This window comes from Crocodylus siamensis, chromosome 6 (assembly GCF_052110815.1).
Source record: "Crocodylus siamensis isolate JL-2025a chromosome 6, ASM5211081v1, whole genome shotgun sequence".
Lineage (NCBI taxonomy): Eukaryota > Metazoa > Chordata > Crocodylia > Crocodylidae > Crocodylus > Crocodylus siamensis.
The window spans coordinates 12,948,201-12,963,930 of record NC_143400.1 but is presented as its reverse complement, the minus strand read 5'-3'; the positions used below and the strand labels follow the sequence as shown (position 1 = coordinate 12,963,930).

Below are 15,730 nucleotides of genomic sequence, written 5' to 3'. Positions count from 1 at the left end.
TTGTTTCTGGGTGGGCGGTCACTCGAGAGAGGTTGTGGGGTCCTGGTAATGTTAGAGCTTAGCACCATGGTCAGGGTTAGGGTTATCTCCCCCACAACTCAATACAACCTGGGTCACAGCCCTTGAAGCTTTCCCCATGTGTTTGACTTCACCCAGGGGCTGATGCTTCACAATGCCACAGGGGTTGAGGCTTGGGCTTGTGAGCCCAAAGACCCTGGTCATTACTCAAATGCTGGCAGCCTCTGCTCTGCTTAGACCTTGGAAGTGACCTGCAGGATTGGGGGTTTAATGAGAGAAGAAAGGACAGACCTAAACACCTCATCCTCAAATGATGTATGCACCCCAGTCATCTTGCTACCAGAAAGAGCCCCAAATTCCTGGCATGCATTAGCAGGATTGGGGCCTATTTGCATCATTGCCAAAGAAGCTAGAACAAGCAAATATTAAGAAAAACCCAAGAATGTTATATGTGAATGTGAAGACAGGACCCAAACTCCTATTTGTTCAGTATAACTCATCCCTCACTAGACCTTGTCCAGACATGAACCACTGGGCAAGGACTTCACTGACCAGGAAAGCTTCACTGGGGCCAACTCTGACCCTCCTGGATGTCTTGTCTCCTGGAGTCTTGGAGAAGTAGTTGAGAATCTTTGTTTCCCTTCATAAAATATGAGTTTTGAGGCCTCCTGGCTGCAAAGCAAAGCATGTAAGGCGCCCACACTGGGCCAAGGGGGCTGTGGAAATCCCATAAAGCTCAAAGGGGCTTTCTGAAAAGAGGGTGATATTTTCTTTTTTGAGCAAAAGGTTTGCATGCGTGGGGCTGACTGCGGGCTTGGACCCTGGATAGCAGGATTACAGACAGCACCAGGGGTGAAACACATGGCTACCTGGGGCCACAGCTATGAACATGCAGCTGGGGAGGAGGTTACCCAGTGAATGCATGATTCATAATTTTCCCTCCCCTTCCCCCAAAGCTAAAACTGAGTGAGGCCAGCTGAAATCAGGAGTGAAAGTGATGTAGGTTTGCGTAATGGGGATTTCTGTTTCCTCCCTCCCCCCCATTCAGTCGCAGGACAGTCAAAGGGGAAGGGCCCCGGGGGAGGCTGTGGGGGCTCAGGAGAACATGAGTCACACTACAGAGGTAAAGATGACAAATCATGGGCTTGGGGTTAAAAGCATGCTGCTGTGTGTTGACTGGGTCAGGCCTAAATGTTCCATGTATTCCAGGATGGTTGGGCTGGTCGGGCTCCCCTCTGGCTCCGCGAAGACATCTTCCATCCATCAAGGTTGAGGATAGACAATGGCGTCCAATAGCAGCTGTTAGGAGACTCTTAATGCTGATAAGAATGGCTGGACCTAGCACCCATTCTGTGGGGTGTAGTAGGAGGGCTAGGATCCCTTTGAGCCCACTTGGGTCATCGCAATTCCTGATGCGGCCTCTGTATCCTGAGTTTTGAGGGTTTCCAGCAAGGTGACACCTCTTGCTGGGAAAAGCAAAGTGCATTCGTGACCCTACAGATCTGCTGTGCAAAGGGGCGAGTTGAGAAGAGCGCCCCAGGCAGAGACACAGTGGAAAATGCAGAATTGCAAAATGCAGGACACAAGGATCTGCGGATGGAGCTGCAGGGGGTTTTCTGGGCAGGGACGGTGGAACTCAGGATATCCCCTGTGTTAGGACAGGGGTCAAAGTCCCAATTTCATCTTCCTCCCTCAGATGAGACCTCCACTGATTTTGGGTGGGGGCAGTTTTGCCTGAGCAGGGATTGCAAGGTCAGACCTGACCCCATCTGATCCAGTTCCACGTTATTTTCGTAGAAATGGCTTTCCTTCAATCCTGAATAGGGCGGGGGTGGCATGGAGTGATGGGCAAGGCAGGCGGAGATATGGAAATACCATCACTTTATTCTAGATCTGATTGTGCCAAGAGGTGGGGTCCCAGCCCTGCTGTGCACAGCGCTGGACACAGACATGGGCCGGGTGCACACAGGGTTGTTATTCCAGTTCTACATACAGGGAATCAATGGGTGTATGTGCTCAGCCCCACAGAGAGCCAGTGGCACAGGCAAGATTTTAACCCAGGCCTCTTGAATGCTCAACTAGTGCTGTAACCACCAGGCCTGCCTTCCTCCAACCCAAAGCCTTCTGCTGAGAAACCAAAATCGACTGCAACTGAAGGCAAAAATGACCATCCTCCTCGCACTAAGTTTTCTCCAAGTTTGCTGAAGTGGAGAAAAACTTCTCAGAATGATCCCGACCACTGTGAAGCAACTCTGTTGTTCTATTTTTAACATTTTCAACTCTGTTGCATCCCTCTTTAATACAGCAGGGACCTGCCAATTTGTTAGATTATTGCCCAGGGTAGGGGAGGAGGGCATGACAGATTAGCTGGTGCTCCAGGCATCCCCAGTGACAAAACGAAGGAGCCTGCATTACAAAACGCACCAGGCTCATTTGTCTTCATTCAGCCTTAATTGGAGATGTGGCCTCTTTACAGCATCCTAGCAGATGGCTTCCTGGGACAGTGGGGCAGTGCCCAGATTTGAGCATGCGAGTGACCTCCAGAGGCCGCCTCTTGCTTTCCCAAATGCTTATCCCAAATCTTGCTTTCTCAAATGCCAGAATCCATCCAAACGGTGGTCCCGGCGAAGCCAGGGGAGTTCAACCTGCCTGAAATGCACACGAGAGGTTCTTCCTGTTATATTTTACTTGGACTGGGGCCCAGCTCTGCAGGAGAACCAGCGCTGCCGACACATGGAGAAGAGACGATCCCCTCACACTCCAGCTTCCCAGGGAATTGGAGCAGGATCTTGACAAAGCCACTCCAAATCCATTGTCTTTACTGTCGTTAAAACAGCACCTCGGGGCTACATCCCTGTGGAACCACACTGTTGTATGATGGAGGACACATCTTCCACCAAACTGATCAGGCGAGATAGGAACAGGGAGAGGAAACGGAGCCAGGAAGCAACCTGCCCGGGCTTGCTGTAGTGGGACATGGGTGGGTCAGTTTAAAGGTCTCCAGCTGAGTTGGCAAGAAGTAGGGGAGCCTCCAAGTGAGGGGTGTTGTAGACAGCCCTTCTCTTCCACAGCCCAACCCCAACTCCTCTGTTCATTTGGAAAGCACCAGCTGACTCAGGCCCCGGCAAGATTTGGCCTTAAATTAGAGCCACGATACAGCGACAAGTGCAGCAGGCTGGGAACCTGGGGGTCCTGCCTTCCTCCGGGCCCCCTCCAGCATCTTGGGTCTCCCCAGGGTTTGTCTAACTCCTGTGGCAGCCGAACATTGGCCATCACGGTTCCCCCGCTTCACCCCGGGCAGGTTTGGGGGCTCTGCCATGGGGTCGAGTCTGGGTTAACCAGAGCTTCGTTCTTGTGCAAGTCAGCAATTTGCAAGGGAGGGTTTGGAGAAGGGAGGGGACCCTGCTTCAGGCAGGACTTGTCCAGCTACGCTTCCAGGCTGCCTCCTGTGGGGCTCAGGGCAGGAGGTGGACACGGAAAACAGGCCTGGTATGGACTCAGGGACAGAGCTGTTGCTGTGGTGGGGCCAGGGCCTGGGATGGACCTTGCCACGGGTCCTGACCTAGGCCCTGCCATACGGCCTGACCAGGGATAGGCCTTGTCATGGGGTCTGGCCTGGGTTAGACTTGGCCAAATACAGGCCTTGCCACGGCGCCTGAGTTAGATCAGGCCCAGAATAAGCTGGGCCCGGGTTAGGCCCTGCATCCCACCACCCCTCGGGGATTTCCGGGCTGCCGGCCCGCGGGGCATTGTGGGAGCCGTAGTCCCTCCCCCGCCCCGCGAGGCCGGCTCGGCGATCCACCCGGCGCCCTGGCACGCACGGCGTCAGAGCCCAGCCTCCGCGCCAAGCGCAGCCTCACTGCACTGCATACTGGGAAAGGCGGGCCAGGGGGTGGGCTGCACGAAGCATACCGGGAGCTGGAGTCCCGCGGTGGAGGGGGGCGGTGCAGCTCCCGCCTCTAGCCGACTACAACTCCCAGCAGGCCGCTGGCGCGCGGGGCGCTCTGGGAGCTTCCCTTCCTCTGCACGACGCCCACTCCCCTTCCGCGGGGCATGCCGGGCGCGGACTCTATTTCCCGGCGCGCCCCGCGGCCGGCGGGGAGCCAATGGGGGGGCGCCGACCGCGGGGCACGCCGGGAGCGGTAGTCCCGGCGCGCGGGCAGGGGGGCGGCCATTATCTCCCTGTCGGGGCGCGCGGGGCCGAGCGGCGTGGGGTTCGTTGCTTGCTGTCCTGTGGTTGCCATGGCGATCGCCTAGGCCCCTCGGGCAGCGGCGCGGCCTCGCCCGGCGGGCGCAGCCCCGGCCTCGCGTAGCGCCATGTCCCTGGTGGCCTACGCCAGCAGCGAGGAGGAGAGCGAGGCGGAGGCAGAGGAGGAGGCCCCGCTGCTGCCGCCGCCGCCGGCCCGCGGCCTTTTCTCCGCCCTGCCGCCGCCGCAGGCGCTGGGGCCTGGCTTCCCGCTGCTGCCGCCGCCGCCCTTCCTGCTGGGGCCCCCCTTCGGCGCGCCCCCGCCTGGCCTGGCCCTGCCGCTCCCGCCCCGCGCCCCCGGCCCCGGGCCCGGCCTCGCCCTGCCGCCCCCCGCCGAGCCGGGCCCCGCCAAAGCCAAGAAGCGTGGGGAGCCCGTGCGCATCGCGGCGCCCGAGCTGCCCCGGGGAGAGGTGAGTGGGGGCCGTGGGCATCGGGGCGTGGGCGCGCTCGGGGCAGGCACACCACTGGGTAAGCACAGAGCCTTGTGTCTCGTCCATATATACCGCCCTACTCCTCCTCGCTCGGGTGTCCAGTCCGTATATACCTCCCGTTCCTCTTAGCCCTGATGCCCCATGCATGTACACTGCCTGTTCCTCCTGTCTGTACACCACCGATTTGTAGATTGTCAGGGGCCAGAAGGGACTTGGTGGCTAATTGGGTCTAGCCCCCTGCACCGAGTAGGAAAGATAACGGGGTTAGGTGACCCCAGCAAGGTGACTGCCTCTTGAAGATTTCCAGGGTAGGCGACTGCACCACCCCTGGAGGGAGCTTATTCCACTGTCTGGACACCCTCGTTGTGACGTAGTTTTTCCTAATGTTGCGGCTGAGTCGGTCTTCCAGGAGTTTGTGGCCATTACTGCTGGTTTTCCCCTCGGGTGTCTTGGTGAGCAGTTGCTCACTGAGCCCTTGATGTCCTCCCCTAGTCTAGCAGGAAGCTGTTACCAGGTCCCCTCTCACCCTTCTCTTCCTTAGGCTGAAGAGTATTCCTCTTAGCCTGGGTGTCCCATGGACGCGCACCACCCGTTCTTCCTAGCCCACATGTCCCATGCACATATATCGCCCATTCCTCCTCACCCAGGTGCCCCATCCATATATACTGCCCTGTTCCTCCTATCCTAGGTGTCCCACCTTCATATACCACCTATTCTTCGTAGCTCCAGTGTCCCATGCACGTATACCACACTTGCATAGCTCCTAGCCCGGGTGAGCTATGCACAGGCACCACCTGTTCCTCCTAGCCCTGGTATCCTATCCACATACAGCACCTTAGCCCAGGTGTCCCATGCACATACCCCACCTATTTCTCCTAGCCCAGATGCCATCCATATATACTGCCCATTCTAGCCCAATTGCCCCATGCACTTAGGCTGCCTATTCCCCCCCCACCAAAGCTCCAAGGTTTTGCTCACCCCCAGCACCGTTAGCTAATAGCTTGTCTGTAAAGTGTAGGTTTTTTAATAGCACCCCTGACTTTTGAGGCCTAGCTCTAGAGAGCACAATGGCATTGATCCTGGCAGGCTGCCATGCATTGCTGTACAGTCCTGAGGGAGCAGGATCATTCTGGGCAAGCATAGAGTTAAAAGACTTTTCTTATGGAAAGTGTCAGGGGTTCATAGAGCAGAGCAGCAGGGACCTCGGCTTTCCCTTGGAAGGAGCCCGCAGGGAGGGGATGCTGTGTGAGAAGCCTTAGGCAGCATTGCATGAAATAAACCTGGGTTTGTGGAAGCTCATTCTCTCTCTTTATATCTTAGCCTATAAACGTGCATCTCTACCCTGCCTTAGGGAAGGGGGAAGTTTAAGTTTGATGTTAAGAAAAACTTCCTAACTAGGAGGATGGTGAAACAGTAGGACAGGTTACCCAGGGAGGTGATGGAGTCTCCATCCTTGGAGGTTTTTAAGATCTGGCTAGACAAAGCCTTGGCTGGGTTGATCTAGTTGGGGCTGGTTCTGCTTTGAGCAGAGGGTTGGACTAGATGTGACCTCCCAAAGTCCCTTCCCACCCTCATTTTCTAGGATTCAGTGTAGTCAGCACCCCTGGGATCGGCATCTTTGATTCTAGGGCATACGCGTAGGTAGCTCATGCTGGGAGGGTAACGTGTTACGATGAAGCCTGCCCTCCTCAGGCTACACATTCGTTCAGCGTTACCTTCTCTTGGAGAAGGTGCCTCACTGTTTTACCAGAAGGACTTACGGTTTCTTGAACGGAGTCATCAGGGTCTGGAGAGACCAGGAAGCTGCTTGCTAGCAAGAGAGTATTGAGGAGGCGGACCCTAAGCATGAAGTTGTAAATAGTCCTGGGGTGGAGTTGGTCAGCTGGCTCGGGAGAGCTGTAGCGGTGTTGATTTAAATCCGCCTTGCTGGAACAGGTACAAGGGTCATGTGGAGCACAGACTCTTCTGCCTGGTGAGTGGCGATGCCTGGCCCAGCCTAATGAGCTGCAGAACCAAGGACCCCTCTGCTAGGGTGCCCAATGAATGACAGCAGTGTAGCTAAAAATATCTTGTTGCAAAACAGCAGAGCTGGCTCCTGGTGAGCCTAGCTGGACAGCAGGTTGGCTCCCTCCACTCATGAATGGTGCCGATCGCTGTCCCTGCTGCAGGGATGCTTTAGACTAGAGCAGGGGTTTCCAAAGTTATTAAGCTGTGGCCCAGCAGTCACAGGAGATGGTGGCCAGAATTTCTGGCTGGAAGACGGGTAAAGATACCCTCATCCCCCGAGCTGGGGGTGGCCCAAACTGTGTGCTGCTGCAGGCCCTGTGGAAGGAGCACAGCTTCCACCCGGCTCTGGTGGGCCGTGGTTTGCTGGTTTGCAGCCACTTTCAGTCCTGTAGCCAACCAGCAGCTGACCTGCTGTGGCCCGGGGATTGAGAACCCCTTCACTAGAGCAAAGTTTAGCAGGGAAGTAAATGGTTTCACTTTGCAAGGGCTCCATTCTCCGTCTTTTTATATCCCATGTCATAAGCCCCTTTATTTCTACCTGCCACATCCGTTGGGCAGCGTGATGGATCCATCAGTCTTGCTGACAGTCTAGCCATGTCCCATCTCCACACACCCGCAATTCACTTATTCCCTTCTTCAGTGTTTGGCTTTGAAACAGGCATTTTGTTATTAAAGCCCATACCAGCACAGTTACAGCAGTTAACAAGGAGGTTTTTGGAAATCTATCATGAGGTGATGGCAAATGAAGGGGGTCTGTTTCTTCTCATGTTTGCTGATTCCCCTCCCCCCCGTGTATGCTATATATTAGCTTTAAACGTTTGTTATAGGTGATCACAGACTTTCATGCTGGGGAATAAGAGCCAGTAAAAAAGAAGAGTGTGAGAAATGGGTCTCACTTAATGGTTGTTCTCTATCCTTTTTCTTTTGTGACAACCCACCTTGTTCCTCGTTGGGATCGCTTTTCCCCTCATGCATGATTGAGCTTCTCTCCTACTTTTAAAGGTTACAAATTAGATAGAGATTTAACCCTAGACTCCCTTTATTTTAGCTGAGTTCCTATTTGCTGCTTGTGTTACTCTCTGTAAAACCATAAGGCTGTAGAAATACTTCGGGCATGAGTCTCCTGCCTGCTAAAACCTCTGTGCGGTGGCAGGACAGGAACAGGACTGGGACTTAGCTGTTCTGAGCTTTGCACAGCTATGAAGAGCCCCTCCTTAATCCCCAGCCTAAATGCTCACACCTGAGGTTTGGCACCTTCCCCTTCCATGCTTAGGCCATTGAAAGGCACCACCCAGCAAGGCTTGTTGCCCTCATCATCCTTTTTCACCCCGTTTGCAATGTCCACATGGAGCTGTGAGGTATAAAGCACAGTTTGAATCTGTTGCCTGAATATTGTTCTCCCTTAAATTTTAAATTATGCTTTTTGCTTCCTGCTTTGGCCCCTCCACCCCACTCCCCTGCTTTATAGCAGCATTAAAATGCCAGTTAAACATTGGAATTCCAGGCTTAACTTTATTTAATGCCGTCTTGTTCCACATCTGGACAGATAAGAACAGTGTATTCAACTTAAGCTTTGGAGATTTAACATGCAAACACTGATTTATTTGTTTGCATAGCTGTAGTTTTGACAGCTTAATTATGCATTATATATGGCGGTATCCCAACCACACTAGTTCCAACTGTCTCTAAACATAGTAGCCAGCAGCATGGTCCTGCTTCCATTGTGGACAGTCTGTTTACCTGCTTTGCTAGTAACCAGGGCTGGTTTTAACAAAACAGTGTTTCTTGACCTGATAATACCTAAATCTGCCAGACTGGGAGAGTGAATTTGAATTGTACAGCCTCCCTGTCAGCAGCTCCAGCTCTCAGACTGTAAAGCCAGGCCTGTTCTAAACTTGGCCCTGTGGTAACCTCTTCCAAATTGATAACGGATGAATTTGTTCCTCTGGTTTCTTTCTCTCTCTCTTCCAAGTCTCAAGTGCTATGCTAAGGTCAGTTTTTCTTTCTCAGTCAGATTCCGAGGAAGATGAACCAGCAAAGAAGAAGAATAGTCTTCAGGTAATGACTTACAATATGCAATGGTCAAGCTAATGCTACCTGTAAAAACACTTGATTGTCATAATTTTGGCCTTGACCTAGCACCCCTCCATCTCTAGTAGTGATTCGAGGGGCACCACTGGGCAATTATGTGTACCCAAAACTTTTAGAGGAGATAGCCTGTTTGTAGGTCATACAAGTATGACACATTCAGGCTACACAGCAGTTGGTTGGGGTGGTACTAGCCAGTCACTTGACTTATCACAAGTTTCATGATGCCTTGAATTCACTGCAAGTGAAAACTGATCTGTTATAGCAAGCAGAGTAACTGGCAGGCAGTTGTGTCCCTGAGATCTGTGAACTTGCTTTAGTGCCCATTAAAAACAATGAGATGGAAGTAACTCATTGGAGGCTTGATTATCCAAATAGAGCAGACTTCAAAATCCAGCAATCCCTGAGTGCAGTCCAAAGAGGAGCCTCATCTTGTTGTCAGCAGGGGTGACCTGTGATGGATAAGGCATTGGAAAGCCAGGTTTAAGATCCCTGGCTTTCATTATTTTTAATGTTTAGGTAAATCCTGTGAACTTGCACAGATGAGCTGGTTCCTCCAGCAGTTTCAAACAAACAGATCCACAAAACCCTATTGGGAGATCAGCGGTAGTTCACAGCAGCAGGTGATTCACAGAGCAAGGCATCCTTCGTGCGGCAGCCCGTAATGTTCAGTTTCGGCAGCACGCGCTCATGGCAGCAGGCACTGGGACTGAGTACTGGGGGTGCCCCCAAACAGGGTTAGATGGAATGGGAATGAAGGGAGATGGTGCGCGTTGGGTTAAGCTGTCTCACTCCTCTCTCATCTCCCCTTCTATGACCCGCCTCTGCTAATTGGAACTGCCAGGGTCGCGGCGAGGGCTCCGGTTTGTCTGCTCTGCTTCCTCAGCCCAAGAACTCCACAGTGAAAGAGACAAATCGGGTACTTTTGCCCTATGCTTTCACACGGAAAGCAACAGAGAATGCCCCTGAGTCCAAACCAGCCAGGGCCCCAACCTCCTCCTCTAAGACAAAACCCCTGTTCAAGCCAGCAGTGGCCACAACCCCTTCGCCGTCTGCTATCAAAGCAGCTGCCAAAAGTGCTGCCCTGCAGGTGACCAAGCAGATCACCCAGGAGGAAGATGACAGTGATGAAGAGGTGGAGCCCGAGAATTACTTCTCCTTGTCAGACAAGAGTGAGCCCAGCGTGGTCAGCACGGAGGCATACATGTACTCTGGCACTGTGGTGACGGAGGACCCGCCCCCAGGCACAGAACCAGAGCCCCAGTTCCAGGATGCTGCCGCAAATGCCCCTCTGGAATTCAAGACAGCTGTGGGTTCAAGCTCCACGCAGCACAGCTGGGCATCCAAACCTGGTGAAGAGTATGGCGACCAGTCGTACAATCAGTTCCCTGGCTACAGTGATGCCAATGCTACTGGTGCTTACTACCAGGTAGGTGCCTATTTTGGGGGGAGGCGTGGACGTGGATTTAGGTGCCTCGGATTAATGGCTGGAGCAGCCATGACTTAGTTGTACTGAATTGTGCCTTGGGACATCTGTTCGGTGATGGGAATAGCTCTCTGTACTGCTCTGTTCCTGCAGCATTCTGTCTTCCCCATGGGTCTCCCCTCCCAGCACTAGCCCTTCACCCCCCTGCACTTTCCATGTGAGGCTAAGTGCAGGAGGAAAAGGTTTTTAACATCTTCAGTGGAGCTGAGGATCCTCAGGGCATTCCTAGAGGCCTTCCCACTCCAGAAAGACATCCCTAGTAGGGTGGACACCAGCATCAGGCATTGAAAAGTATCTCCATGCATGGGAGATCTGCAGGATTGGCTTGGGTTTGGTCATGGAGACACAAAGCAGCATTCCCAGCCAGGACCTCACTGACTAACCTGAATGAACCCTTAGGTCCTCAAGTATGTCTGGAAAATGCTACGCACACCAGTTGTGCTGCCAGAGTCACAAGGAGAGTTGATCTGAATAGATCAGGCCTTACAGGAGGAGGGGGCAGGTAGGGGAGAACAAGGGGTTTGTTGGCATCTGGAGGAGGCCCTCCTAGTTTCATAGTTTGAGGGTCGGAAGGGACCTGAGCAGATGATCGAGTCTGACCCCCTGCAATGGCAGGAAAGAGTACTGGGGTCAAATGACCCCAGCAAGGTGTTCATCTAGCCTCCTCTTAAATACCCCCAGGTAGGAGCCAGCACCACTTCTCTTGGAAATTGGTTCCAGATCCTAGCCGCCCTGACCGTGAAGTAGCGCCTCCTGATGTCTAGCTTGAATCTACCCTCTGTCAGCTTGTGACCATTATTCCTAGTAGCTCCTGGTAGTGCTTGGGGGAACAGGGACTCCCCCAATGCCTGATGGTCCCCTCTGACTAGTTTGTAACAGGCCACTAGATCCCCCCTCTTCCTCTCTCTTGTGGAGGCTGAACAGGTTCGGGTCCCATAGGCTCTCCTCGTAGGGCCTGCCCTGCTGCCCTGGATCATATGAGTAGCCCTCCTCTGGACCCTCTCCATGTTGTCCACATCCCCCTTGAAGTGCAGCGCCCAGAACTGGATGCAGTACTCCAGCTGCGGCCTGACCAGTGCTGCATAGAGGGGGAGGATCACCTCCTTGGACCTGCTCGAGATGCATCTGTGGATGCATGACAAGGTGTGGTTGGCCTTCCTGACTGCATCCCCACACTGCTGGCCCATGTTCATCTTGGCATCAATGATGACTCCAGGATCCTTGTCTGCCTCTGTACTGACAAGAGGGGAGTTCCCCAGCCTGTAGGTATGGTACTGGTTGTTCCTTCCCAGGTGCAGCACCTTGCACTTGTCGGTGTTGAATCCCATCCTATTCTCCTCCGCCCACCCCTGTAGCCTGTCTAGGTCTGATTGCAGCCTATTCCTCCCTCCTGTGTTCTGCAAGTGGCATGCTAAGGTACCTTATTCTCAGTCTCTTATTCGAGCTCTAGTGCTGAGTCTTGTCTGGTTGCTGGGACAGGAATCCATCTGCCTTGTGGTGCCAAATCCCTTTCCTTTCCTGGCAGGATTACTACAGCAGTGGCTATTACCAGGAGATGGAGCCGGCCCAGGGACCGCCACAAGAGGCTGGCAGTGACTCCTCCTTCATCGATGATGAAGCGGTGGGTGTTTGCTCTCTCTTCTCCCCTGGGGATGCCATGGGGCTGCAGGAGCATGGGCTGGGCTTGGCAGCCTGCCATACTAGCACCCACACTCAGGGCTTCCTTACCTGCTGTGCTGGCTCAGCCCATTGTTTTGTCAGGTCTAGCAGCCCACTGCAGGCAGTGTCTGATCCCCATGGCTGCCCGCTTCTCCTGTTAAGGGCTTGCGGTCCACGTGAGAAACCCACCATTCAGGAAAGATTCTTGCTTTTCATGGTGATGGGTGCCTGACAAACGCAGCGGTGAAATGCTTCCAAGTCAGCAGTGCAGCCAAGTAAGAAGTCAGGGGCTCCATGAACTGCCAATTCTTCACCATTCACTCCATCTACATAAATACCTCTGTGCTAGGGAGCAGACCAAATCTGGGCTGGATTCTCAACTGCTGTAAATCACTAGGGTTCTGCTGATGGCTATAGAGCCTTGCTGTCCAGCCCAGCAGAGGAGGTGGCTTTGATTTCTTTGGAAGGATGTTTAGTGCAGCAGGGCTGGTTACACAGAGCACACCAATCAGTTGCACTCATCCTGATCTCTGCATTTCGTGATTGCTTAGGGGAGCAAGGCTGGATTCCCCACCCTGAGGTTGCCCCTGCAGAGTTTTACTGTGAAGACCAGAGAAAAGCACCAAACCCCAGGGAGAGCTAAGTGTCTCTGACAGGAAGTAGAAGCCAGATGAGGAAACATACCCAGAGACTGAGAAATGCCCAGTTCATGCAGCAAATTAGTAGCAGGCATGAGAATACAGCTTGGGTCTGGTCCTTCACTTAGTGAACCAGGAGATAGTGTTGATCCATGTTGATTCTTCTCTCAGTTCAAGCGTCTCCAAGGCAAGCGGAACCGAGGGAGGGAAGAGATCAATTTTGTGGACATCAAAGGAGATGATCAGCTGAGCGGCGCCCAGCAGTGGTTGACCAAATCCTTAACGGAGGAGAAGACCATGAAGTCTTTCAGCAAGGTACGGGTGGGAAGGGGCAGCCCTCTGGGCTGGGAGACAGGAGACCTGCATCCAGTTTTCAGCTTGGTTACGGGCATTGGGCAAGTCCTTTCCTGTACCCTGCATCTCTGTTCCTGTGTGTACAACAGAGATAACTCCTTCCGTCTCCCCCTGGGGTTTAGCATAAAATCCACTGGAGCACTGAATTGCTACCAAGGGAGATATGGAGCCAAATCCAGATCCCTTTAAATCAGCGCCAGGGCCTAGTGTTCTACCCACTGGCCAGGGGAAGGGGCAGGTTCTCCAAGCAGCAGCAGCAGGCCCTTCTGCCAGTGGCTCTGGTCTGGGCACTGATAGTCATTTTTCTTTTGTCCACAGAAAAAAGGAGACCAGCCCACTGGGCAGCAGAGGAGAAAGCACCAGATCACGTACCTGATTCACCAGGTGAGCTGCCTGCTGTTGGCATGGAGCTATCCAGGGCAGATGTATGTCCATACTGGGAGTAGGCAGGTCGATGCCTGGGCCCAACAGCTCTTGCTCAACACAGGGGTGAAGTGAGAATCATTGAAAACGAGGGTTAATTGTGACCTCCTGAGGTCCCTTCCAGTCCAATCCCCTGCTCAAAGCAGGACCAGTCCCAACTACATCATCCCAGCCAAGGCTTTGTCTAGCTGGGTCTTAAAAACCTCCACGGATGGAGATTCCACCACCTCTCTGGCCCTTCTTTTGTGATCAGGGGCTCCCGGCAGTGTCCAGCTCAGCTGTTCTCATTTCCAGGTTTCATTTGGCTACAAGGCAATTCTGTGTCCTATCTTAAATATGTTTCTGTGCAGCTGTTAAATAGCTGCTGAGGCTCCACCCCAAAGGAGACTGCATGTCCCCATGAGCATCTCTGTCAAGACTTATGAAATATGCCCGTCTCCTGGCTGCTGGTCACAACCGTTCCCAAGTCCTTGCTGGCCGGGGGCTAGGGAAAGCCGGAACGCTTATTGAAGCAAGCAGCCAGTGGTTCCAATTTAACCCTCCCCTCCTTCCCCAGGCGAAGGAGCGAGAACTGGAATTGAAAAACACGTGGTCCGAAAACAAACTCAGCCGGCGCCAGACCCAGGCCAAATACGGATTTTAGCACCTCTTCCCCTGGGGGTAGTAGCCCAGGTGACCTGCTGCGTCAGATCCCTCCCGGCCCCCCGGGAAGTGACGAGGCCCCTGGACAGAACCCTGTCTGCTCCGTGGGTGAGAGGATACAGCACTCCCCTGGCCACCAGGAGCAGGGTTTAGTGCGAGCCGTGTCTGTAACCCAACGCTCTGCTCTTTTTATTTTGAACAATGGTGTAGAAGGTTCTGATCACGTCTGGTCCGTGCAGCTAGGGATGCCGTCGCAAAGAGTTGCTGGCCCATCCGGAGAGAACACCGCTGGTGCCAGGTTGGGAGCTCTCACCCTGTAGGTACACAGACCTCCGTCTTTCTCTCTTCCAAGTTGCTGCCAGAACTGTAGGCAGAGCCTCCATCTGTTTCAGACTCCACCGTCGCTCCGTTCCGAAAGGCAGCGGGAGGGGGTTTGCATTGAAAGAGCCTTTCAAGTGTCCCCCCCCCCCCTTTTTTTCTCTGTACCTGAGTGGATACACAGCTCCTGATGTGCTAGTGATGTTGGCAGTTTCCAGATGTGGCTGATCTTTTGTGTTTGCTTTCCTAGCCACCTCTGCTGGCAACTTACCCTGAGGGGAAACGACTACTTGTTTTCCAGGGGCTGCTGGCTAGCAAAGCGGTATTGAGTTTGTTTGGAAACCATGCAAAAAATCTCCCCGTGCATGGATTATGCAGGAGACCTGAACGTTTTTGTTTTTTTTCCTCCAGCAGCACAAAAGCTGCTGAATGTTGTGTCTGTTTTTCTCCGTCCCCGCCCCTTCGAACCACAGCCCACAATGCTGTAAAAGGAAAAAAAAATCTGCTCTAAATACTAGTTGAATTCAAGTATTTCCGGTCACATGGTGCGTTATAGCTGGCAGTGAACTCAGTTCACTGAGGCAGTCAGCAGTATTTCCTGTAATCAAACCTAGGTAGATGCTGCCTGCTGTTTATCTCTCTGTGCCTATCGGCCAGTCTCTCTCACTTCTACTTCCTGCTGAAGTCTCGCATTTGGTTTCTGTCTTAGCGCCCACCCACCTGTCTGGAATCAGGAGATGGCATCTAGACTTCAAATGTGGTTGGCAAACACTTTGCAAACAAGAATCTCTTTGTTTCGTTGAGTGCGATGGACTCCCCGCAGCACTGGCATGGAGGCTGGCACACCTGTAACCATCGCACAGGCCAGCATTCTGCATCTTTGTGTCTTCAGCCAAATTTTGGTGGCTTCCCCATATTGCTTTTTTTTCCCTTTTTGTTCTTCTATCCCTGTACAATGCTGAAACAAGGAGGGCGCTAGTCCCGTTATTTAACAGACATTCCTGACACTAAGGTTTTATTGGTTGTAACTGCAATTAAAACAGCTAATCTTAGTGATTCCAGCCTGGAAAACTCCCAAAGAGTCTTTTCTTTTCTCCCTTGTTCCCTGTATTAAAGGAGTAGGGGGGAAAGTACCTGGTGAATGAAGTCTTAGGGTCTTTTAAAATCTGATTTCTAGTTTAGCTCCCTGGACGTTTTAGTAACTTGCAGAGCCCTGTTTTGAGTATTCTAATGACCTGAATAAAGTTACTGTTGAGTAATTTATTCATATATGTACAGCGAAATCCTCTGGAAAGAGATTTGATAAAGGAATAAAACTTTTAAATGAACCAGACCACCCCTGTTGGCGCCGGCAAGTGATTGTCCAGACAGTTTTAGGCTTCCGATAGCTTCCCTGGGATTACAGATGTTAGCAGCGGTA

The 15,730-nt window shown here is 52.9% G+C and overlaps 1 protein-coding gene across 1 annotated transcript; it reads left to right on the top strand.

The window, feature by feature from the left end:
• The first annotated feature begins 4,151 nt into the window (after nt 1-4,151).
• Nucleotides 4,152-15,643, top strand: PRCC (proline rich mitotic checkpoint control factor). Its single transcript, XM_090053008.1, has 7 exons — nt 4,152-4,674; nt 8,713-8,760; nt 9,635-10,219; nt 11,802-11,897; nt 12,745-12,888; nt 13,246-13,311; nt 13,907-15,643. Exons 1-7 carry the CDS (start codon nt 4,336-4,338, stop codon nt 13,991-13,993), a joined length of 1,365 nt encoding a protein of 454 aa, XP_089909134.1. The 5' UTR covers nt 4,152-4,335; the 3' UTR covers nt 13,994-15,643.
• The last annotated feature ends 87 nt before the right edge of the window (nt 15,644-15,730 follow it).